This window comes from Hyla sarda, chromosome 10 (assembly GCF_029499605.1).
Source record: "Hyla sarda isolate aHylSar1 chromosome 10, aHylSar1.hap1, whole genome shotgun sequence".
Taxonomy (NCBI): domain Eukaryota; kingdom Metazoa; phylum Chordata; class Amphibia; order Anura; family Hylidae; genus Hyla; species Hyla sarda.
Genome location: NC_079198.1, coordinates 82054462 through 82079234, shown reverse-complemented (window position 1 = coordinate 82079234; position 24773 = coordinate 82054462). Strand labels below are relative to the sequence as shown.

The 24773-nt window shown below is 42.9% G+C and overlaps 1 protein-coding gene across 3 annotated transcripts in view; it reads right to left on the bottom strand.

Moving 5' to 3' along the window:
- Positions 1-18393, bottom strand: part of ALG9 (ALG9 alpha-1,2-mannosyltransferase) — a 198041-nt gene extending 179648 nt beyond the window's left edge. For 2 of the 3 annotated variants that reach the window (XM_056542767.1, XM_056542768.1), the window contains exons 1-3: positions 18108-18247; positions 13200-13338; positions 2690-2824 (exon numbers count right to left, since the gene is read on the bottom strand). In XM_056542767.1, coding sequence (XP_056398742.1) covers positions 2690-2824; positions 13200-13338; positions 18108-18217 — 384 coding nt within the window. In that variant the 5' untranslated portion in view covers positions 18218-18247. Of the gene's footprint in view, positions 1-2689; positions 2825-13199; positions 13339-18107 lie in introns of all 3 variants that reach the window. The other variant, XM_056542769.1, reaches the window with a different exon arrangement.
- Positions 18394-24773: the final 6380 nt, after the last annotated feature.

The following is a 24773-nucleotide window of genomic DNA, read 5'->3' as shown; positions in this document are numbered from 1 at the left end:
GTGTATATATATGATGTGCGTATGATGTCTGTGTATATATATGATGTGCGTATGATGTCTGTGTATATATATGATGTGCGTATGATGTCTGTGTATATATATGATGTGCGTATGATGTCTGTGTATATATATGATGTGCGTATGATGTCTGTGTATATATATGATGTGCGTATGATGTCTGTGTATATATATGATGTGCGTATGATGTCTGTGTATATATATGATGTGCGTATGATGTCTGTGTATATATATGATGTGCGTATGATGTCTGTGTATATATATGATGTGCGTATGATGTCTGTGTATATATATGATGTGCGTATGATGTCTGTGTATATATATGATGTGCGTATGATGTCTGTGTATATATGATGTGCGTATGATGTCTGTGTATATATATGATGTGCGTATGATGTCTGTGTATATATATGATGTGCGTATGATGTCTGTGTATATATATGATGTGCGTATGATGTCTGTGTATATATGATGTGCGTATGATGTCTGTGTGTATATATGATGTGTGTACGATGTCTGTGTATATATGATGTGTGCACGATGTCTGTGTATATATATGATGCGTGCATGATGTCTGTGTATATATATGATGCGTGCATGATGTCTGTATATATATATATGATGCGTGCATGATGTCTGTGTATATATATGATGCGTGTATGATGTCTGTGTATATATATGATGCGTGCATGATGTCTGTGTATATATATGATGCGTGTATGATGTCTGTGTATATATATATGATGTGTGTATGGTGTCTGTGTATATATATATGATGTGTATATGATGTCTGTGTATATATGATGTGTGTATGGTGTCTGTGTATATATATATGATGTGTATATGGTGTCTGTGTATATATGATGTGTATATGGTGTCTGTGTGCATATATGATGTGTATGGTGTCTGTGTGCATATATGATGTGTGTATGATGTCTGTGTATATATGATGTGTGTATGATGTCTGTGTATATATGGTGTCTATGTATATATATGATGTGTGTATGTCTGTGTATATATGATGTGTGTATGATGTCTGTGTAAGTGTGTATGTAATGTATGATGGGGGTGTATCAGCAGCGGGTGTATGTATGATGTGTGCATATGTATGGTGTGAGTGTATGTATGATGTGTGCATATGTATGGTGTATATGTATGGTGTGAGTGTATGTGTGATGTGTATATATGATGTGTGTATTTAATGTATGATGGGGGGCAGTGGCGGGTGTATGTATGATGTGTGCATATGTATGGTGTATATGTATGGTGTGAGTGTATGTGTGATGTGTATATATGATGTGTGTATATAATGTATGATGGGGGGCAGTGGCGGGTGTATGTATGATGTGTGCATATGTATGGTGTATATGTATGGTGTGAGTGTATGTGTGATGTGTATATATGATGTGTGTATATAATGTATGATGGGGGGCAGTGGCGGGTGTATGTATGATGTGTGCATATGTATGGTGTATATGTATGGTTTGAGTGTATGTGTGATGTGTGTATGATGTTTGTGTATGTAATGTATGATGGGGGGCAGCGGCGGTTGTATGTATGTATGATGTGTCTGTATGTATGATGTATGTATGTAATGTATAATATAGGGGGCAGTGACCTGGTGTATGTATGATATGTGCATGTATGTATGTTTTGTACAGGGGCGGACTGACAAGTGCTGCTGCCAGCTGTGCTAATTTTTTTTATTTTTAGTGGCTTCTGGCCACCCGCACTAAATTGCACCACCAAAATCCCACCCCCCTTCATACTCGACCAAGAGCCCCACAGATGCACGCAAACACGCCCGAACCAAAACTACAACTCCCAGCATGTTACACAATAACCTTAACTATACTACTATACAGTGCAACATGCTGCAACACCCACACAACCATAGGCTGTATCAGGGCATGCTGGGTGTTGTAGTTATCTACTAACTAAATGCAACTTCCAGCATTTTCTGATGCATAAATTAGAGTAAATAAAAGGCACCACATAAACTGAAGACGCAGAACCCCCCCCCCCCCCCTTAACACAGCGGTGTTCAGTGTTTTCCAATCAAAAGACTCCGTGTATAAGTCCCTATGAAGACTGAAAAATAGTGATTAAAATATTTTAAAAAGTGCGTATATATGTGAATAAGCCCCTTTCCTAATAAAAGTTCCGATAATAAATGGTTCCGATAAAAACTACAGATCATGGCATATAAGATTACCCTCATACATCCCTGTATATAGAAAAATTGGAGTTATGGATGGGGGGGGGGGGGGGGGGGGAAGGGGTTTGCCTTGGGTGTAAAAGGAGCTACAGCTCTACCGCCACTAATATCCTGGCATGCTGCGATCACCGTGGCCGCTATTAAACCATTACATCACCGCTGTTAAAGTTGACAGCAGTTTCTAAAGGGTTCTTATATCCATCCCTGGTGGTCTAGTGGGGGGGATCGTACTATTTTGGTTGAAATTATTTTATCTACCAGGACAAGTGCATTTTCTTGAGGGACAAGTAGATTGTGTTCCGCTTTAGTCCCTTGGACAAGTAGTTTTTTTTCCACACCCCTGCATACAGGAAAATGCAGGAGGTCCCAGCGGTCAGACCCCTGCGGTTTAAAACATATCCCCTATCCTGCGGATAGGAGATAAGCTTTTGTACTGACACTTCTCCCTCCTACCTTGTTTGTCTGCAGGATATTTGCATGGAACCAGGCAGGTAACGCATGCAGCCATAGGTACGCATAGGACCGCAACGCATAGACTGGAGAATATTCCCAGGTCTGAAATCCTTTGCCGTATACGAGGTAGTGAGTCTAAAAAAAGTAATAAAAACAAACAGTTATTAAAAATCAATGTATACTGCAGATAACAAATGTACATACAGTACTGCGTAAAAGTTTTAGGCAAATGAGGAAAAATGCAGTGAATTAAGAATGCTTTCAAAATTGCAAGTGTTAATAGTTCATTACTCAACAAAATGCAAAGTGAATGAACAGAAGAGAAATCTGAATGAAATCAATCAGTGGTGTGACCGCCCTTTGTCTCTAAAAACATCAATTCTAAGTACACTTGTACAAGCCAACTACACAACACACGGGATTAATGGTCATCATTATCTGAAACAGATCTATAGGAGGTTTAAAACTGGGTTAGGAACAGCCAAACTCTACAAAGGTGAGGTTGTGGAAGACCGTGTCATGTCACAGGTCATACACCATAGGTAAGTTATACTGCATTAGCTAGGTCTCTCCTCTCCCAGGCAAACATTTCAAAGCAAAATTTGGTTTCAAGATGACCGTTTCAAGCTCTTTTGAAGAAATACAGAGAATTAAGCAACGTTGAAGACATTAGGCACAGTGGTTGGCCAAGGAAACTTAGTGCAGTATGTGAAGAATGGTGGAGGTTCCTTGCAGGTTTAAGGCTGAATTTCAACAAATCGAGTTGGGGATTTGGTCAGAGTTAAAAGTCACCTTAATGTTGAGAAATACAGGCAGACACTTATCTATCATGAAATACCATCAGTTTGTCCCCAAATGTATTCTGTAGCAGGACAACACCACTAAATACATAGCAAATGTAATTAAAGGGGTAAGGGGGCCCACTTAGGCGCTTAGACATCTTATCCCCTATCCAGGGGCTGGACACAGACAGCAGAGGGCCCTTGTGCAAAGAATGTGCCTGCTCCCCCCCCCCCCCCCCCCCCCCCCGCTCTCATTACCCTCCCCCTGCTTCCATTAACCCCCTGCTCCTTGCATTCACCTCATCCTGCCCCTCCTTCCATTCACCCTCCACTTCTATTAACCCCCCTCACTGCTTCCATTGACCCCCCTGCTCTTTCTTCCATTCACCCCTCCTGCCCCTGCTTCCATTCACCCCCCCCCCACTTCCATTACTTCCATTACCCCCTGCTCCTTCCATTCTCCCCATCCTGCCCCTCCTTCCAATCCCCTTCATGCTTCCACTACCCCCCTGCACCCATTAACCCCTCCTGCTCCTTCCATTCACCCCATCCTGCCCCTCCTTCCTTCCCACCCCCCCCCCCTGCGCTTCCATTCCCCCCACTGTGCTTTCATTAACCCCCCCTGCTTCTTTCATTCACCCCATCCTGACCCTCATTCCATTAACCCCCCCCTGCTTCAATTAAGGCCCCCCCTGCTTCAATTAACCCCCCTGCTTCCATTAACCCCCCTCCCCCACTTCCATTAACCCCCTGCTTCCAGTAACCCCCTCCCCCCTCTCAAGGCCCGGGCCCAGCGTACAGATACCTCTATAGCTATGCCACTGGCGGTGGGCCCCCTTACTTGCTGGGCCCTTGTGCAGTTGAACCTGCTGCACATATGGTTTGTCCGCACCTGCCCCTATCCAAAGGATAGGGGATAAGATGCCTGATCGCGGGGTTCCCATTGCTGGGGACCCCCGTGATCTTGCACGCCGCACTCCTTTAGAATCAGTCCTCGGAGCGTGTACGCTACGGGTCTGATTACTGTCGATCACGGGGACGGAGCATAGTGATGTCACGGCTCCACCCCCGTGTGACGTCATGCTCCGCCCCCTCAATGCAAGCCTATGGGAGGGGGCGTGACATTTGTCAAAACCTGTCCAGAGGAAATGTTGCTGAGTTGCCCATAGCAACCAATCAGATCACTTCTTTCATTTTTCAGAGGCCTTTTCAAAAAGGGAAGAAGCAATCTGATTGATTGCTATGGGCAACTCAGCAATATTTCCTCTAGACACGTTTTGATACATCTCCCCCTATCTTAGCATATAGAAAAACAAGGAGTCCTGGAAGTGAATACATGGTCCCCACAGAGCCCTGATCTCCACATCATTGAGTCTGTCTGGGATTTTACAAAGACACAAAAGTATTTGAGCCTACATCCACAGAAGATCTGGGATTAGTTCTTCAAGATGACTGGAACAACATTCCTACCTAGTTCCTTTAGGCCATATTCACACATCGGAATTTCTGTGCCGAATCCCGCATTGTCTGTATATAAAATTCCTGACACTGGGCAAGTGTACCTAGAAGAATTGGTGATGTTTAGAAGGCAAAGGGTGCTCACATCCAAATACTGATTTATTTACAAATACCTTCTGTTCAATCAATTTGTGTTTTGTTAACTGATAAAAATAAAAGTTGTCATATCAAAAGTTTTGATCGGTCAGAGTCTGAATGTTCAGACCCTGACCAGTTACTAGAATGAGAAAAGTTTTTTTTAAATAGGTCAAAGGGGTATCTGTTTTCCTTGAGGAAAGTGTGGAGACTTAAGAAATTTAGCACTTCCCTGGAAATTCATGGAAAAAGAATACGGCCCACATTTATAATTGTCTTTAGACAGTTTTTTGTGTCTAGAAAAGGCGCAAAAAAGGAGCAAGCAGGGTTTATTTGGGCCTTTTTTGCACCTTTTGGTTTACACATTCTGCTGATTTTGAGTTGCAATCCACTGATTTTGGCAATACACATGATATAGAATGGTTTTATGAACTGCACTTTTTTGTGAAAATGTGACCTGCACAAAATGTATCAAATGCTCTGTGACCATTTAATAAATTTGCTGCTCCTACACATTACCAGCACACAAAAAAAGGTGTAGAAAAATCCTTCACTTACACCTACAATGATAAATCCTTCACTTACACCTAAAATGATAAATGCTTCACTAACACCTACAATGATAAATGCTTCACTAACACCTACAATGATAAATGCTTCACTAACACCTACAATGATAAATGCTTCACTAACACCTACAATGATAAATGCTTCACTAACACCTACAATGATAAATGCTTCACTAACACCTACAATAATAAATGCTTCACTAACACCTACAATAATAAATGCTTCACTAACACCTACAATAATAAATGCTTCACTAACACCTACAATAATAAATGCTTCACTAACACCTACAATGAAAAATGCCGGCCTATGAACGTAAGGCTCAGAAATGTAAGGCTTGCATAAGGACATTCACTGGACATGTTTCGCTGGCGCTAGGAGCTGCTTGGAAATGCACTGTCTCCATAGATGCCAATGCATTTGCAAGTAGACGCCAAGGAAACCAATATGCTGATTGTTCCTGTGGATGGCAAAATCTGGATTTATGCCACAAATGTTTTCACCACAAAAATTATGTTTGCACAGTGCAGCAAAATCCCACTGAAATCAATGGGAATATATAAACTGACTTGGAAATTTTGCCAAACCAGACATCTCTGGTCAGCTGACACCCCCAGGGTGTCACTGTATCACTTGCTAAGTGACAGTTCCCATTTAAGGATACTTTCACACTGCTGTTGTGACCTGCCCGTAACAGGTTTTTTTTGGCCTTTAACACCCGTTATCGGGACGCGTCACAATGGGCACCGCATGATCTAATTGATTATAATGGGGTCCGTTATTTTAGAGGAGTATAGCGGGAGAAAAAGACAGTGCATTCACAAATGTTTCTCCGGCTATACTTCCGTCGTTTTACAACAGCCAGTGTACTGCAGGGACATAACGGCAGTGTGAAAGTAGCCTTAGTAAACTAATACAAAATCATAATGACTGCAGTTTTCACACTGGCCACTAGATGTCAGTACAATCAACATACAGTGGTCCCTCAAGTAACAATTGGTTCCAGGATGATGACTGGTTCCATTGTATGTTGAAACCACTATAATGCAGAGACTATGGGGGAGATTCATCAAAACCTGGGCTGAGGAAAATTCGACCAGTTGCCCATAGCAACCAATCAGATCTTTCATTTTTGAAAAGGCCTCTGAGAAATAAAGGCAGCAATCTTATTGGTTGTTATGGGCAACCGGTCAACTCTTCCTCAGAACAAGTTTTGATGAATCTCCTCCTATAACAGAAAATTGGTTTTGAAGCCACAAAATGTCATCCAAAAATAGGAAAAAGTGAAGTAAACAAATAATACAGTGGTCCCTCAACTTACAATGGCCTCGGGTTACAATAGTTTCAACATAGAATGGTCTTTTCTGGACCATTGTAACATGAAACCAGACTTAAAGGGGTTATCCACCATAAGGTGATTTTAGTACGTACTTGGCAGGCAGTAATGGACATGCTTAGGAAGGATCTGCGCTTGTCTTGGGGCTAAATGGCTGTCTCATGAGATTACCATAATACTGCGGCTAGCTTTTTTGTGAACTGGTATTTCCTGTTTCAGTTTTCTTTTTTTGCCTACAAATCCCATAATTCCATTTTCCTCCCTCCCACACATCAGCCACCCCACCCATTGAAACATAAATGAGCTGCATCCATTCAAAAGACCTGTGGTTTTCAATAAGGGTGCCTCCAGCTGTTGCATTAGTTGCAGATTGATCTCTCTCTCCCACAAAGCGATCGCTCCACCCATTGAAGCAGACAGGCTCCCTGTCATCAGCTGACTAGTGAGTCAGGTCTCGGCTGCATTGCAACCTGGGAAAAATCTGAGAGAACAGTCATTTTGTTTGCTGTTAAAAATAAATATTGGGGTGAAAATCACAGAAGAATTGTGAGAAAACCGTCACACACAGGAACAGACACTATATTATGAACCACACTAACTTTACAGCCCCTGTAGCATAGTCAACTAAAAAACATTGCTGGAATACCCTTTTAACATACAATGCTAAATCTCCAAATCTCCGAAAAGTGTCAATGGCTGGAAGAACTGACCAATTAGAATGGGCACTCACTGGTAAAACACCTGTATTACTGAAGTGCATTCACTGACTGGCTGTCTGTCTGTCTGTCTGGTAGCGCCCCCTACAGTACAGGAAGGTTCTGCGCAGGGGTTAGCTGCTCCTTTGGACACCGGGTAAGGGCGGCTCCATTTAACTTTTTTAACACATTGTGTGTCCTGTACAGGACCCTGAAGAAGCTCCTGTTCTCTACAAAGACAGTGATTACAGCTTCCAGAAGCTCTTTCTTACTTTTATATGTAAGGACTTGCTTTGTCTGTATTAGTTATATATTTTCTACTTTCTTTAACCCCTTAAGGACCCAGCCCAAATATACCTTAAGGACCCGGCCATTTTTTGAACATCTGACCACTGTCACTTTAAGCATTAATAACTCTGGGATGCTTTTACCTTTCATTCTGATTCCGAGATTGTTTTTTCGTGACATATTCTACTTTATGTTAGTGGTAAAATTTTGTCGATACTTGCATCATTTCTTGGTGAAAAATTCCAAAATTTGATGAAAAAATTGAAAATTTTGCATTTTTTTAACTTTGAAGCTCACTGCTTGTAAGGAAAATGGATATTTCAAATAAATTATATATTGATTCACATATACAATATGTCTACTTTATGTTTGCATCATAAAATTGACGTATTTTTACTTTTGGAAGACACCAGAGGGCTTCAAAGTTCAGCAGCAATTTCCCAATTTTTCACAAAATTTTCAAAATCGGAATTTTTCAGGGACCAGTTCAGTTTTGAAGTGGATTTGAAGGGCCTTCATATTAGAAATACCCCACAAATGACCCCATTATAAAAACTGCACCCCTCAAAGTATTCAAAATGACAATCAGTAAGTGTGTTAACTCTTTAGGTGTTTCACAGGAATAGCAGCAAAGTGAAGGAGAAAATTCAAAATCTTCATTTTTTACAATCGCATGTTCTTGTAGACCCAGTTTTTGAATTTTTACAAGGGGTAATAGATGAAAAATCCCCCCAAAATTTGTAACCCAATTTCTTTTGAGTAAGGAAATACCTCATATGTGTATGTCAAGTGTTCGGCGGGTGCACTAGAGGGCTCAGAAGGGAAGGAGCGACAATAGGATTTTGGAGAGGGAATTTTGCTGAAATGGTTTTTGGGGGGCATGTCACATTTAGGAAGCCCCTATGGTGCCAGAACAGCAGAAAATCCCAACATGGCATACCATTTTGGAAACTAGACCCCTCAAGTCACGTAACAAGGGGTCCAGTGAGCCTTAACACCCCACAGGTGTTTGACGACTTTTCGTTAAAGTCGGATGTGTAAATGAAAAAAAAAAATTTTCACTAAAGTGCAGTTTTTCCCCCAAATTTACCATTTTTACAAAGGGTAATGGGAGAAAATGCCCCCCCAAATTTGTAACCCCATCTCTTCTGAGTATGGAAATACCCCATGTTAGGATGTAAAATGCTTTGCGGGCAAACTACAATGCTCAGAAGAGAAGGAGTCACATTTGGCTTTTTGAAAGCAACTTTTGCTGAAATGGTTTTTTGGGGGCATGTCGCATTTAGGAAGCCCCTGTGGTGCCAGAACAGCAAAAAATACCCACATGGCATACTATTTTGGAAACTACACCCCTCAAGGAACGTAACAAGGGGTCCGCTGAGCCTTAACACCCCACAGGTGTTTGACGACTTTTCGTTAAAGTTGGATGTGTAAATGAAAATTATTTTTTTTTTTTACTAAAATGCTGTTTTTCCCCAAAATTTTACATTTTTACAAGGGGTAATAGGAGAAAATGACCCCCAAAATGTGTAACCCCATTTCTTCTGAGTATGGAAATACCCCATGTTAGGACGTAAAATGCTCTGCTGGCGAACTACAATGCTCAGAAGAGGAGGAGCGCCATTGAGCTTTTGGAAAGAGAATTAGTTTGGAATGGTAGTCAGGGGCCATGTGCGTTTACAAAGCCCCCCGTGGTGCCAGAACAGTGGAACCCCCCACATGTGACCCCATTTTGGAAACTACACCCCTCACAGAATTTAATAAGGGGTGCAGTGAGTATTAACACCCCACAGATCTTTGGAACAGTGGGCTGTGTAAATGAAAAAGTGTATTTTTCATTTTTACGGACCACTGTTCCAAAAATCTGTCAGACATCTGTGGGGCGTAAATTCTCAATGTACCCCTTATTACATTACGTGAGGGGTGTAGTTTCCAAAATGGGGTCACATGTGTCGGGGGTCCATTGTTCTGGCACTATGGGGGCTTTGTAAACACATGTGGCCTTCAATTCCGGACAAATTTTCTCTACAAAATCCCAATGGCGCTCCTTCTCTTCTGAGCATTGTAGTTCGCCCGCAGAGCACTTTAAATTCACATATGGGGTATGTTCTTACTCAGAAGAGATGGGTTAACAAATTTGGGGGGGCTTTTTTCCTATTTCCCGATGTGAAAATGAAAAATTTAGGGTAACACCAGCATTTTAGTGAAAAAATATAATTTTTTTCATTTTCCCATCCAACTTTAATGAAAATTCGTCAAACACCTGTGGGGTGTTCAGGCTCACTATACCCCTTGTCACGTTCGGTGAGGGGTGTAGTTTCCAAAATGGGGTCACATGTGGGTATTTTTTTTTTTTTGCGTTTGTCAGAACCGCTGTAAAATCAGCCACCCCTGTGCAAATCACCAATTTAGGCCTCAAATGTACATGGTGCACTCACTCCTGAGCCTTGTTGTGCGCCCGCAGAGCATTTTACGCCCACATATGGGGTATTTCTGTACTCAGGAGAAATTGCGTTACAAATTTTGGGGGTCTTTTTTTCCTTTTACCGCTTGTGGAAATAAAAAGTATGAGGCAACACCAGCATGTTAGTGTAAAAAAATTTAAAAATTTACACTAACAGGCCGGTGTAGCCCCCAACTTTTCCTTTTCACAAGCGGTAAAAGGAAAAAAAAGCCCCCCAAAATTTGTAGTGTAATTTCTCCCGAGTACGGAGATACCCCATATGTGGCCCTAAACTGTTTCCTTGAAATACGACAGGGCTCCGAAGTAAGAGAGCACCATGCGCATTTGAGGACTAAATTAGGGATTGCATCGGGGTGGACATAGGGGTATTCTACGCCAGTGATTCCCAAACAGGGTGCCTCCAGCTGTTGCTAAACTCCCAGCATGCCTGGACAGTCAGTGGCTGTCCAGAAATGCTGGGAGTTGTTGTTTTGCAACAGCTGGAGGCTCCGTTTTGGAAACCCTGCCATACAAGACGTTTTAAATTGTTTATTGGGGGGGACAGTGTAAGGGGTGTATATGTAGTGTTTTACCCTTTATTAGGTGTTAGTGTAGTGTAGTGTTTTTAGGGTACATTCACACTGGCGGGTTACGGTGAATTTCCCGCTAGGAGTTTGCACTGCGGCAAAAAATTTGCCGCAGCCCAAACTTGAAGCAGGAAATTTACTGTAAACCCGCCTATGTGAATGTACCCTGTACGTTCACATGGGGGGGCAAACCTCCAGCTGTTTCAAAACTACAACTCCCAGCATGTACTGACAGACCGTGCATGCTGGGAGTTGTAGTTTTGCCACAGCTGGAGGCACACTGGTTGGAAAACCTTCAGTTAGGTTCTGTTCCCTAACTCAATATTTTCCAACCAGTGTGCCTCCAGCTGTTGCAAAACTACAACTCCCAGCATGTACTAATCACCGAAGGGCATGCTGGGAGATGTAGTTATGAAATAGCTGGAGGTACCCAACTACAACTCCTAGCATGCCGAGACAGCTGTTTGCTTTCTGGGCATGCTGGGAATTGCAGTTTTGCAACATCTGGAGAGCTACAGTTTTTAGACCACTGCACAGTGATCTCCAAACTGTGGACCTCCAGATGTTGCAAAACTACAACACCCAGCATGTCCAGACAACAAACAGCTATGTGGGCATGCTAGGAGTAGTAGTTTTGCAAGATCTGGAGGGATATAGTTTAGAGACCACTGTATAGTGGTCTCAAACTGCAGCCCTCCAGCTGTTGCAAAACTACATATTCCAGCATGCCCAAACAGCTGTCTGGGCATGCTGGGAGTTGTAGTTTTGCAACATCTGGAGGGCTACAGTTAGAGACCACGGTCTCAGACTGTAGCCCTCCAGATCTACTTACCGGCTTCCGTAGGATCCCGGCAGCCGTCCTCTTCAGACGCACGTGACGCCGCCCGCCGATCACCGTCGCCGCAGCCTCCGGACGGGTAAGTGGACGTCGGCGCCGGTCCCCTTCGGTTCCCCGTTCTGCCCCGCCTATTGTGGGTGGGCAGGACGGGGAAAACGAAAGTTAACCCCCCCGCCCCCGGTCTGCTATTGGTCGTCGCCTCTGACGATCAATAGCAGACCAATAGCAGGGATAGGAGGGGTGGCAACCCTGCCACCTCACTCCTATGCCTACAGGGGGATCGTGGGTGTCTTAGACAACCGCGATCCCCCTTCTATTCCGGGTCACAATAGACCCGTATGACCCGGAATCGGCGCAAATCGCAAGTGAGAATTCACTTGCGATTTGCGCCGATCGCCGACGGGGGGGGGGTCTGATGACCCCCCTGGGCATTTGCACGGGGTGCCTGCTGATTGATATCAGCAGTCACCCCGGCCCGGTCCCCGCCCGGCGCGCGGCGGGGACCGAAATTCCCACGGGCGTATGGATACGCCCTGGGTCCTTAAGTACCAGGACATCAAGGCGTATCCATACGCCCTAGGTCCTTAAGTGGTTAATGCTCCTTTTTTCTATTTCGGGTGACATTTTTGGGCTTCTGAACCAATTATAGTCTCATAGTTTCAACCTACATTGTTCATCCAGGAACCAATTAATGTTGTAATGTTCCCAATTGAATTACATAGCACAGCTGACTTTTTTATGGCTGTACTAATTACAGCAAAAAAGAAAAATTGATATACGCATATTTTGGAGGTACAATAGCCATTTTATGCATATTTTTGATGCATTCCTTGACAAGTTTTTTTTTTTACACATAAACATATAAAAATACATGTAGAAAAACACTTCAGAAAACAAATACAGGCATGAAGACACACACAATGGCCCTGATTTACTAAGAGTGTTGTGTAGGTTTCTTTGTGGGTTTTAATTCTCTACAATTTTTTTCCCACGGTATTTACTAAGGTTTCCCTACATTTTGCTTTTTTTTTTTTTACACATGCTCTGATCTGTCTGGTTTTCCTCGGCTCAAATCCACCACATTTTCTATGGAAACCTTAGTAAATATGTTGGGTTTTTGTGAAAATGTTGGGAACATGCCCCTTTTCGGTGGCCACTTCCCCTTTTCCAGATGGCCAGGCGCCTTCTTTTTGGGTTTTCACAGTAAAATGGAGAGTTAATCGGGCTTTTCTCAATTCTGGAGCAGACAGAATTTCTGGCACAATGTGCCAGATTCTGGTGCACAACCCGACAAAACACGTCGGGTTTTCAATAGTAAATGAGGGCCAATACGTAATATTCACTTTGATAGCATTTATCTTTTTCATTAGTTACTTACAGGTTCCCAATAGTTGAATGTTTCATCACAGTCAGAGATATTACTCAGCAGGGCTGCACAGAATCGGGCAGATATCAGGCATTTAAATGCAGTCGCTCCTTCAGGTGCCCACACTTGTCCGGCTTTGCTACACGTAGATCTAGAATAAAATAACGGGAGAAAATGTGACTATTATAAAAAGGACTGTTTTTTTTGTGGGCAGGCTGGGTTAAAAGGAAAAATAAATAAATAGAAAACAACTGAAACAACTGTACTCACCTGCCTCATCTCCCGCTGCCCATTACTCCCTGATCACCACTGCCTGGTTACCCCTCCCACTGTACGCTCAGGCCAATCCCTGGCAAAGGCAAGACACCAGGACGTGGTAATAGGGATCAGGAACCATCTAAAGAGTCAGAGTGGGTAATGAAGCAGGTGAGTACAACTTTTATTTATTTTTAACCCAGACAACCCCTTTCACTAGCCAAATAAAAATCAGTTAAGAAATAAGACCATGTTTACATCCCACTATATGGACGCATTTGGCATATGAACTAGGAAAGCTTCTGGCACATAAGCTGAACATAGCCATAGGCCTCCACTGACCTTTTAGAGGCCTAAAGTGTTTCCATTTGGCCGAAAATAGAGGTTGAATATTTACCTTTAACTATATACAAAACACAGCCAAAAAATAAATAAATAAAACAATATTGTGAAGTATAATTTTGATATTTGAGTTAATATATAAATTTGAGTTTGCTAGAGTTCATGCTGTGCGCCATATTAATTGTTCAATGGAGACACCTTTTTGCAACACACTGGATTGCTTCCTAAAATGTTTAGGAAAGGGTAGAAACACACTATGTTTTAGCCCCTATTAATCGTATCTGTCAGCATCCCGCCGAAAACGGGATGCCGGCATATATTGCCAACGAGAGCAGCTCACGCCATTCACTTCTCCTGCTGAACCCCCCCTACTGACTCCGAGCAGGTCATATGCTCTATTTTAAGCTGTTGCGCTTTTGAAATAGCGCACACGTCCCGAAAGGAGTGACTAGGTGACTAGGCGACTCCTTTCGTCCATAGAATTGAATGGGGTCCGCTGTGCCCATTAGCAGTATATGTCAGCATCCTTTTTTCGGCGGGATGCCGATGGATACGATTAACGGAGGGCCAAAACATAGTTTGTTCCTACCCAAAGAGGTGAAAAGACCACAAATTATGGCTCAAAATTAAAGGGGTATTCCAGGAAAAAACTTTTTTTTATATATCAACTGGATCCAAAAAGTTAAACAGATTTGTAAAATACCTCTATTAAAAGATCTTAATCCTTTCAATAATTATCAGCTGCTGAAGTTGAGTTGTTTTCCATCTGGCAACAGTGCTCTCTGCTGACATCTCTGCTTGTCTTGGGAACTGCACAGAGTAGAAGAGGTTTGCTATGGGGATTTGCTTCTAAACTGGGCGGTTCCCGAGACAGGTGTCATCAGAGAGCACTTAGACAGAAAAGAACAACTCAACTTCAGCAGCTCATAAGTACTGAAAGGATTAAGATTTTTTAAGAGAAGTAATTTACAAATCTGTTTAACTTTCTGGAGCCAGTTGATATATAAAAAAAAGTTTTTTCCTGGATAACCCCTTTAAGGTCTAAAGTCCGACAGTGGAGCGGTGGTATAAAAACATGTAAATTGTCTGTTAAAATGTGCCAAAATTCTTTTACAACATGCACCACGCATGGCAGTCTAAGGGCCCTGTTTGATGGTTGGACATGCACTGTAAACAAGCACTGAACTACGAGATCGCCAGTCGTTTACAGAGAAGACGGGACAATTGTGTGTACAGTGCTGCGTGAATGATCCCTGGATTGTTTGTGTAGTCCTGTAGTGAGGGCAAAAAACAAGTGTTTGAATTTATAACCTGTCAAAAAGTAGTAACCAGCTGACAAACAAGCATTTGTTCATTCACCAGCTGATTACTCGCTTCTATTACACAGGGCAATATTGGTCTATTTGGCCAATAAACGCCATGTGTAATAGGGCCCTAATGGCTATGGTGGTCTCCCGACTCTACACAGTCAATGGAAAAGAAGGATCGGAGCCTGACCTCTAACCTGGTGCAGATGGTAATGTCACAGGCCATAGCCACCTGCAACAAAGGAGAGGAAGAGGCGGCTGACTGCGGCTGCTCTGGTTGTGAAGGGAGATGTGTGTGTGTGTGTATGTATTGTAAGAAGGGACTACCTAATTACCCTGAGCAGGAGAAACTTTATGCTTAAAGGGTACCTTTCATCAAAAAAAACTTTTGATATATTATAGATTAATGTATGCAGAATAACTTTCCAATAGCATGTTATTAAAAAATATGCTTCTTTCTATTAAATTTTCCACTTTGAAAAAATGACCACTGGGGGTCTCCCTACCAGTCCTTTTTTTATAGATTTCAGACTCATGCAGGAGTCCTAAATCTCAGACTGCAGTCGGGACACAGACAAGTGCAACATTGCTCCCTGGCAGTGAGCAGTGGTGAGTTGGTCTGTGTTCCGGATACAGTCTGAGATTTAGGACTCCTGCACGAGTCTGAAATCTATAAAAAAAAGAAAAAAAAAAAAGACTGGTAGGGAGACCCCTAGTGGTCATTTTTTCAAAGTGGAAAATTAAATAGAAAGAAGCATATTTTTTAATAACATGCTATTGGAAAGTTATTCTGCATACATTAATCTATAATATATCAAAAGTTTTTTTGATAAAAGGTACCCTTTAATAGGGGACTAACTGGCTAATGGGTGAAGTACCTGGGTAATGAGGCATTGTGTGTCTAATGGGGAAGTTCCTGCCTATTGGTAGGGGCTACCTGGCTAATACTTAGATGCAGTATTTCCCAAGCAGGGTGCCTCCAGCTGTTGCAAAACTACAACTCCCAGCATGCCCGGACAGCCTTCGGCTGTCCGGCCATGCTGGGAGTTGTAGTTTTGCAACAGCTGGAGGCGCCCTGGTTGGGAAGCACAGATCTAGTAGGAAAAACTACCTGTTTACTGGGTGGCTACCTGGCTAAAGGGTGGGGATGCCTTCTTAGGCTGCGTTCACACGGCCGTCTAGACCAGTCCCGTTCTTCTCCCGACAAAAATAAAAGCGGACTTTGAAAAAAAAAAACTTACAATACGGAATGCAAATGGCTGTTATCCGTTTGTATCCGTCATTGTTCAGTTTAGGCTGGGTTCACATCACATTTTTGCCAGACTGTTTTCAATCCGTTTTTCTAAAGAAAACTGTAGGGCAAAAAAACGGATGGAACAGTATGGGAAAAAGAAAACCGTATGCGTTTTAAAACAGTGTACTGTTTTTAAAAGTGCATACAGTTCCCTCCGTTTTTCTAAAAAAAACATACGTTTTTGATAATTTTGTCCATTTTTAATGGGAGGGGTGTTGGGTGGAGACTTTAGGATGCAAATGCGCATGTTCAAAGTAAAAACCGTATATACCGTTTCCCGTATGGAACCGTATACATGTGCGTTTCCCATTAAAAAAAAAAAAGTATGCGGTTGCAGTACGGTTTTTAAACTGGAGTCAAAACCGTGGTTGACCACATTTTTTATCTCCGGTTTAAAATCCGTACTGCAACCACATACTTTTTTTTTTTTTTTTTTTTAACATGAACGTCAATGGGAAGCGCACATGTATACAGTTCCATATGGGAAACAGTATACAGTTTTTACTTTGCGCATTTGCATCCTAAAGTCCCCACCCAACACCCCTCCCATTAAAAATTTACAGAATAATCAAAAACGTAAGGGTTTTTTTTTTTTATATATAAAAACGGACGGAACTGTATGCACTTTTAAAAACAGTGTACTGTTTAAAAACGCATACAGTTTACTATTTTCCATACTGTTCGATCCGTTTTTTTTTGCCATACGGTTTTCTTTAGAAAAATGGAATGAAAACAGTATAGCAAAAACGTGATGTGAACCCAGCCTAATAAACCCATCGTTCTGAGCATGCTCAGAAGTAAAACAGATCAAAAAACGGATTGAAAAATCGGATGCAAACGGATAACATTAAAGGCTCATCTGTTTTCCATAGACTTCAATGTAAAATTTACTGTATCTGTTTTTTCTTCCGTTTTTTTCAACCACGTGATGTTTTTTCTGCTGTCATAAAAACTGAAGTGAGTGCAGAATGGTACAAACGGTTGTAAACGGATTGTATAAAAAAATCCCACTGACATGAATGGGATTTTTTTAATACCATTTTTAATCCGTTTACAGACTGCAAGAGCGGAACTGGGGGGGGGGAGGGAACAGGGAAAGACGGCCGTGTGAACCCACCCTTACTGGGGGACATCAGTAACTGGTATCTGTGAGTACTGGTAATGGTATTCGTACATTCCTACTTCTCTCTACATTAAAAAAACATGCTAAGATGAACGCTCATACGTATGGAGTGCGCAGTTGTAAGAGACAATTTAGGCCCAATAAGTAAATTCTGGCCACCAAGGCTGCACAGGGTCTTTATTTTAACATTGTATAGAACAGCGTTCCGCAATTTGTAACTCTCTAGCGGTTGTAAAATGACAACTTTAATCATGCTTGGACAGCCAACTGCTGACTGGGCATGATGGGAGTTGTAGTTTTGCAAGTGCTGGAGAGTAACATGTGGGGGGGGGAGGGGGCACTGGTGTATAGACTGAGATGTCACATGTATTCATATCATTGGGGCGTATAAGTCACAGGGGCCCTGTCATTGATCTCTAGGGAGGATACAGGAGCCATTACTGTCCCCATGCGGGACCATCCATCTCTATTACTGTGGGGTAGTCCCCATACACCAGGGTCCAGGATACAGAGATGCGCCCCCTATAGTACACATCACATGCACACATCATACACTCTTCCCCGTTAACCATGCGGTTTATACAGGAAGCAGCCCTCACTCCGCTCTGTGCTCCGTGCCCCGGCCCTCCTCTTTCTTAAGTTTTCCGTTATTTTCCTCCCTCTTTTCACCGGTTCCTTTCCACCGATGTCGAGCACCCTTAGACGCCATTGTTACTGAGGGCAAGAGAACTCACTTCCGCGTACGGGTAATCTTTGAGAAGCAGGCGGACGCCATGTTTACTTATGGCGCCTCAGGGAGTAGTTTAGTGCGCATGCGTCTGTCAGATCTCTTAAAATGTTTCACTCTCCTTTATTCCCTGTCATACACGTGTATTGTAGCTCGCTGTACCCCGGGAGACCCCGCCCCTTTCTGCAACGTCATAACCTACAAGGGCCACAGTTCTAGCCTATACCGTAGGCGGGGCAGATGCAGTATACTTAGTCATGTGACTTCTTCCTCAACCTGAGGCTTTCCAGCTGCTGCACAACTACAACTCCCAACATACCAGAAGTTGTACTTTAGTAACAGGTTGGAGAGCATTGTATTAACCCCTTAAGAACACAGCCTGTTTTGGCCTTGAGGACACAGGAAATTTTCATTTTTGTGTTTTCATTTCTTCTTTCTTCTATGGGCTCGTTTACATTGAGTAATTCAAGAGTAATTTACTCGAGTAATTCCTCTTGAATTCTCCGCTCCAAATTAATGCACATTTCCTCTGCCCATTGACCTGAATGTTTGGACATGCTGGGATTTGCAGTTTTGCAACATCTGGAGGGTTACAGTTTAGAGACCACTGTGCAGTATCTCTAAACTGTGGCCCTCTAGATCTTGCAAAACTACAACTCCTAGCATGCCCACACAGCAATTTGCTGTCTGGGCATGCTGGGATTTGTAGTTTTGCAACATCTGGAGGGCCACAGTTTGGAGATCACTGTGCAGTGGTCTCTAAACTCTAGCCCTCCAGATGTTGCAAAACTGCAAATCCCAGCATGTCCAAACAGCTGTCTCGGCATGCTGGGAGTTGTAGTTGTGTATCTCCAGCTGTTGCATAACTACATCTCCCAGCATGCCCTTCAGCGATCAGCACATGCTGGGAGTTGTAGTTTTGCAACAGCTGGGGGCACACTGGTTGGATAATACTGAGTTAGGTAACAGAACCTGAATGAAAACTGAATGTTTTCCAACCAGTGTGCCTCCAGCTGTTGCAAAACTACAACTCCCAGCATGCACGGTCTGTCAGTGCATGCTGGAAGTTGTAGATTTGAAACAGCCGGAGGTTTGCCTGTTTGGGAATCACTGGCGTAGAATACCCCTATGTCCACCCCTATGCAATCCTTAATTTAGTCCTCAAATGCGCATGGCACTCTCTCACTTCGGAGCCCTGTCTTATTTCAAGGAAACAGTTTAGGGCCACATATGGGGTATCTCCGTACTCGGGAGAAATTGCATTACAAGTTTTGGGGGGCTTTTTCTCCTTTTACCCCTTATGAAAAGGAAAAGTTGGGAGCTACACCAGCCTGTTAGTGTAAAATGTAAAAAATTGCTGGTGTCGACCCATACTTTTCACAAGCGGTAAAAGGAAAAAAAAGACACCCAAAATTTGTAACGCAATTTCTCCTGAGTACCGAAATACCCCATATGTGGGCGTAAAATGCTCTGTGGGTGCACAACAAGGCTCAGGAGTGAGAGCGCACTATGTACATTTGAGGCCTAAATTGGTGATTTGCACAGGGGTGGCTGATTTTACAGCAGTTCTGACATAAACGCAAAAAAATAAATACCCACGTGTGACCCCATTTTGGAAACTACACCCCTAACGGAATGTAACAAGGGGTATAGTGAGCCTTAACACACCACATGTGTTTGAAGAATTTTCATTAAAATTGGATGGGAAAATAAAAAAAATAAAAAATATTTTATTAATATGCTGGTGTTGCCGTAAATTTGTCTTTTTCACAAGGGAAAATAGGGAAAAAAGCCCCCCAAAATTTGTAACCCCATTTCTTCTGAGTAAGAACATACCCCATATGTGGATGTAAAGTGCTCTGCGGGCGAACTACAATGCTCAGAAGAGAAGGAGCGCCATTGGGCTTTTGGATAGAAAATTTGTCAGTAATTGAAGGCCATGTGTGTTTACAAAACTCCCATAGTGCCAGAACAATGGACCCCCCCCCCCATATGTGACCCCATTTTGGAAATTACACCCCTGACGGAATGTCATAAGGGGTACAGTGAGCATTTACGCCCCACAGGTGTCAGACAGAATTTTGGAACAGTGGTCCGTGAAATTGAAAAATGTAATTTTTCATTTGCACAGCCCACTGTTCCAAAGATCTGTCAAACGCCAGTGGGGTGTAAATGCTCACTGCACCCCTTATTGAATTCTGTGAGTGGGGTAGTTTTGAAAATGGGGTCACATGTGGGGGCGGTCCATTGTTCTGGCACCACGGGGGCTTGGTAAATGCTCATGGCTCCAGACTTCCATTCCAAACAAATTCTCTCTCCAAAAGCCCAGTGGCACTCCTTCTCTTCTGAGCATTGTAGTGCGGCAGCAGAGCACTTGACGTCCACACTTGCAGTATTTCCATACTCAGAAGAAATGGGGTTACAAATTTTGGGGGGCATTTCTCCTATTACCCCTTGTAAAAATATAAAATTTGGGGAAAAACCTGCATTTTAGTGAAAGTTTTTTTTTCCATTTACACATCCAACTTTAAACGAAAAGTCGTCAAACACCTGGGGGGTGTTAAGGCTCACTGTATTCCTTGTTATGTTCCTCGAGGGGTATAGTTTCCAAAATAGTGTGCCATGTGGGGGGGTTTCTGTTCTGGCACTATAGGGGCTGCCTAAATGTGACATGCCCCCCAAAAACCATTTCAGCAAAATATGCTTTGCAAAAGCCAAATGTGGCTCCTTCTCTTCTGAGCATTGTAGTGCGCCCGCAGTGCACTTGACGTCCACACATGGGGTATTACCATACTTGTAAACCCATAGAAAAAAATGGGGTTACAAATTTTGGAGGGCATTTTCCCCTATTACCCCTTGTAAAAATGTGAAATTTGGGGAAAAAAATGCATTTTAGTGAACACCTTTCGGGTGTTAAGGCTCACTGTACCCCTTTTTACGTTCCTTGAGGGGTGTAGTTTCCAAAATAGTATGCCATGTGTTGTTTTTTGTTTGCTGTTCTGGCACCATAGGGGCTTCCTAAATGCGACATGCCCCCCAAAAACCATTTAAGCAAAACTCACTCTCCCAAATCCAATTGTCGCTCCTTTGCTTCAGGGCCCTCTAGTGCACCCACGGAGCATTTTACATCAACATATGAGGTATTTCCTTACTCGAGAGAAATGGGGTTACAAATTTTGGGGGTGATATCTCTCCTTGTACCCCTTGTAAAAATTCAAAAAATGGCTCTGCAAGAACATGCAAGTGTAAAAAATGAAGATTTTGAATTTTCTCCTTCACTTTGCTGCTATTCCTGTGAAACACCTAAAGAGTTAACAAACTTTCTGAATGTCATTTTGAATACTTTGAGGGGTGCAGTTTTTATTGTGGGGTAATTTTAGGGTATTTCTAACATGAAAGCCCTTCAAATCCACTTCAAAACTAAACTGGTCCCTGAAAAATTCAGATTTTGACATTTTCGTGAAAAATTGGAGAATTGCTGCTGAACTTTGAAGCCCTCTAATGTCTTCCAAAAGTAAAAACATGGCAACTTGATGATGCCAACATAAAGTAGACATATTGTATATGTGAATCTATATATACCGGTACTTTCTTTGGAATTTTCTTTTTCCTTACAAGCAGGGAGCTTCAAAGTTAGAAAAATGCAAAATGTTCTAAATTTTCATGAAATTTTGGGATTTTTCACCAAGAAAGGATGCAAATAATGCCGAAAATTTACTACTATGTTAAAGGAGACTTTGTCACGATAAAACTCTCTCGGAATCAGAATAAACGGTAAAAGCATCCCAGAGTTATTAATGCATAAGAGACAGTGGTCAGAATTGCAAAAAAAGGGCTGTCCTTTAAGGGGTTAAACATCTCTGGAGTTATCTGAAAATGGCTTCCACCGACAGCCCCATCCAACCTGACAGAGCTTGAGAGGATCTGCAGAAAATCCACAAATCCAGGTGTGAAAACCCTGCAGCATCCCAAGAAGACTAAAGGCTGTAATCTCCGCCAAAGGTGCTTCAACTAAGTACAGTGACCCCTCGACCTACGATGGCCCCGACATATGATAATTTCAACATGCCATGGCCTCTCAGAGGCCATCTGATGTTGAAGGCAGCATCAACATACGATGCTTTTGTATGTCGGGGCCATCGCATAAACGGCTATCCGGCAGCGCAGACTGCTTCAGCTGTCACCAGATACCCGTTTACTGTGCCCCGTGAGCTCCGCTGACGATCACTTACCTGTCCTCGGGGCTCCGGTGCGTCCTCTTCGGGATCCCCTGCATCGTCGGCGCTCTCCATTGACGTCATCACGTCGCTGCGCACGCCTGCCCATCATCCAATAGGAGTGGCGTGCGTAGCGACGTGATGGCGGCGACGGAGAGCGCGGATGCCGGGGAAGCAGAGGCCTTGCCGGCGCGTCGGGGACACCCCGGGGAAGCGGCGACAGCGATGGACGGCGACATCCCGGGCAGCGGTGACAAGCGGTGACGGTCCGGAGCGGCGGGGACAGGTGAGTACAACTTCCTCTAACAGTGGTCTACAACCTGCGGCCCTCCCGATGTTGCAAAACTACAACACCCAGCATGCCCGGACAGCCAACGGCTGTCCGGGCATGTTGGGTGTTGTAGTTTTGCAACATCTGAAGGTCCGCAGGTTGTAGACCACTGTCCTATACTTTACATTGCACAGATGCCTCAACATACAATGGTTTCAACAAACGATGGTCCTTTGGAACGGATTACCATCGTATGTTGAGGGACCACTGTATAGTGAAGGGTCTAAATACTTACGTCAATGCAAAATAGAGTTTTTTTCCTTTTTAATAAATTAGCAAAAAGTTATAAAATTATGTTTTCACGTTCCTAGTTTGGGCTATTGATTGGGGAAAAAGTTGAATTTGGTTGATTTTAGCACAAGGCCATAATAATCACCTGTGGGGTGTTAATAAAATGTGAAATAAGCGAAAGAGTAAAGACTTTCAGAAAGCACTGTATATAATAATGTAGGATTACTTTAGTCTGTCCTGCTCAAGCAAAGATTTCCAACATTGAGTTTTCACATTCTTTTTATAGGGTATAGAGTACAGAACAACAGGGAAAAACTAGAATTTTTGCACAAGCCAACAACATAACAAAATGTAAAAAAGATGTTCTGAATGCGTTGTATGTGCTGACAGTGTCCCAGGTTACAGCAAAGCCTAAAGATTACCTATATGTTTTATCATGGGTGATCCAGTGACTGGTGTGAAATCTAGAAATATTCAGAATAATTTCTTGAATAGTCACACAAAAACACCAAACAGTTTAAAAATATCTTTATAATAATAACAAATTAAACATAGAAATATATTTTTATTACAATATGTAGAGCACTGCTGAATGTGTTTTAAAAAAAATGGGTTTCCACTAATCCTGACATATATTTTAGTAAAACTTGCACTAAAAGGTGCTGTGCATCAGTTTCAAAGAATTCTATGTCTTGCCTTTCCTCAGTTATTCTTCCTGGAAATATGGGGGGGGGGGGAGATTTATCAAAACCCGTCCAGAGGAAAAGTTGTTGAGTTGCCCATAGCAACCAATCAGATCGCTTCTTTCATTTTTCAGAGGCCTCTTTAAAAATGAAAGAAGCGATCTGATTGGTTGCTATGGGCAACTCAGCAACTTTTCCTCTGAACAGGTTTTTTGATAAATCTCCCCCTAGGTCTCCACACACTGACACAGTCCAGTCAGTACTATGTCACACATACACCACTGACTCCAATAAGGGAACTGTTTTAATTATCTGAATGGGGTTGGCAGAAATCAGTGCACAATCTGCAGTAACAACCATATTTTGGTGTATCTTAAAGGGGTACTCACTCCGTCCCTATGCAAAAGGATAGGGGATAAGATGTATGATCGCGGGAGGCCCGCCGCTGGGACCCCCCCATGATCTCCCTGCAGCACCCGGCGTTCATAGAATGGCGGCTGCTGCGATGGAGACTCGTGGCGTCACGACCATGCTCCCTCAATGCAAGTCTATGGGAGGGGGCATGGCGGCTGTCATGCCCCCTCCCATAGACTTGCATTGAGAGGGTGGGCGTGACATCACGAGGGGGGCATGGCCGTGACGTCAGCGCCACATTGCTAGTCATCAGGAACAGAGCAAAGTTTGCTCTGTGCGCCTGATTACTGCAGTGCCGCAGCAGGATCCCCGTGGCAGGATCCCCGCGATCAGACATCTTATCCCCTAACCCAGTGGTCTTATACCTGCGGACCTCCAGATGTTGCAAAACTACAACTCCCAGCATGCCCGGACAGCCGTTGGCTGTCCGGGCATGCAGGGAGTTGTAGTTTTGCCACATCTGGAGGTCCGCAGGTATAAGACCACTGCCCTAGCCTTTGATAGGGGATAAAATGTCTAGGGGTGGAGTACCCCTTTAAGGCTGTTCAAACACAGAAGTTTCTACAATGTACTTGTATGTATTTATAAAATATACTATATATATATATATATATATATATATATATATATATATATATATATATATATATACTATAAAGCAC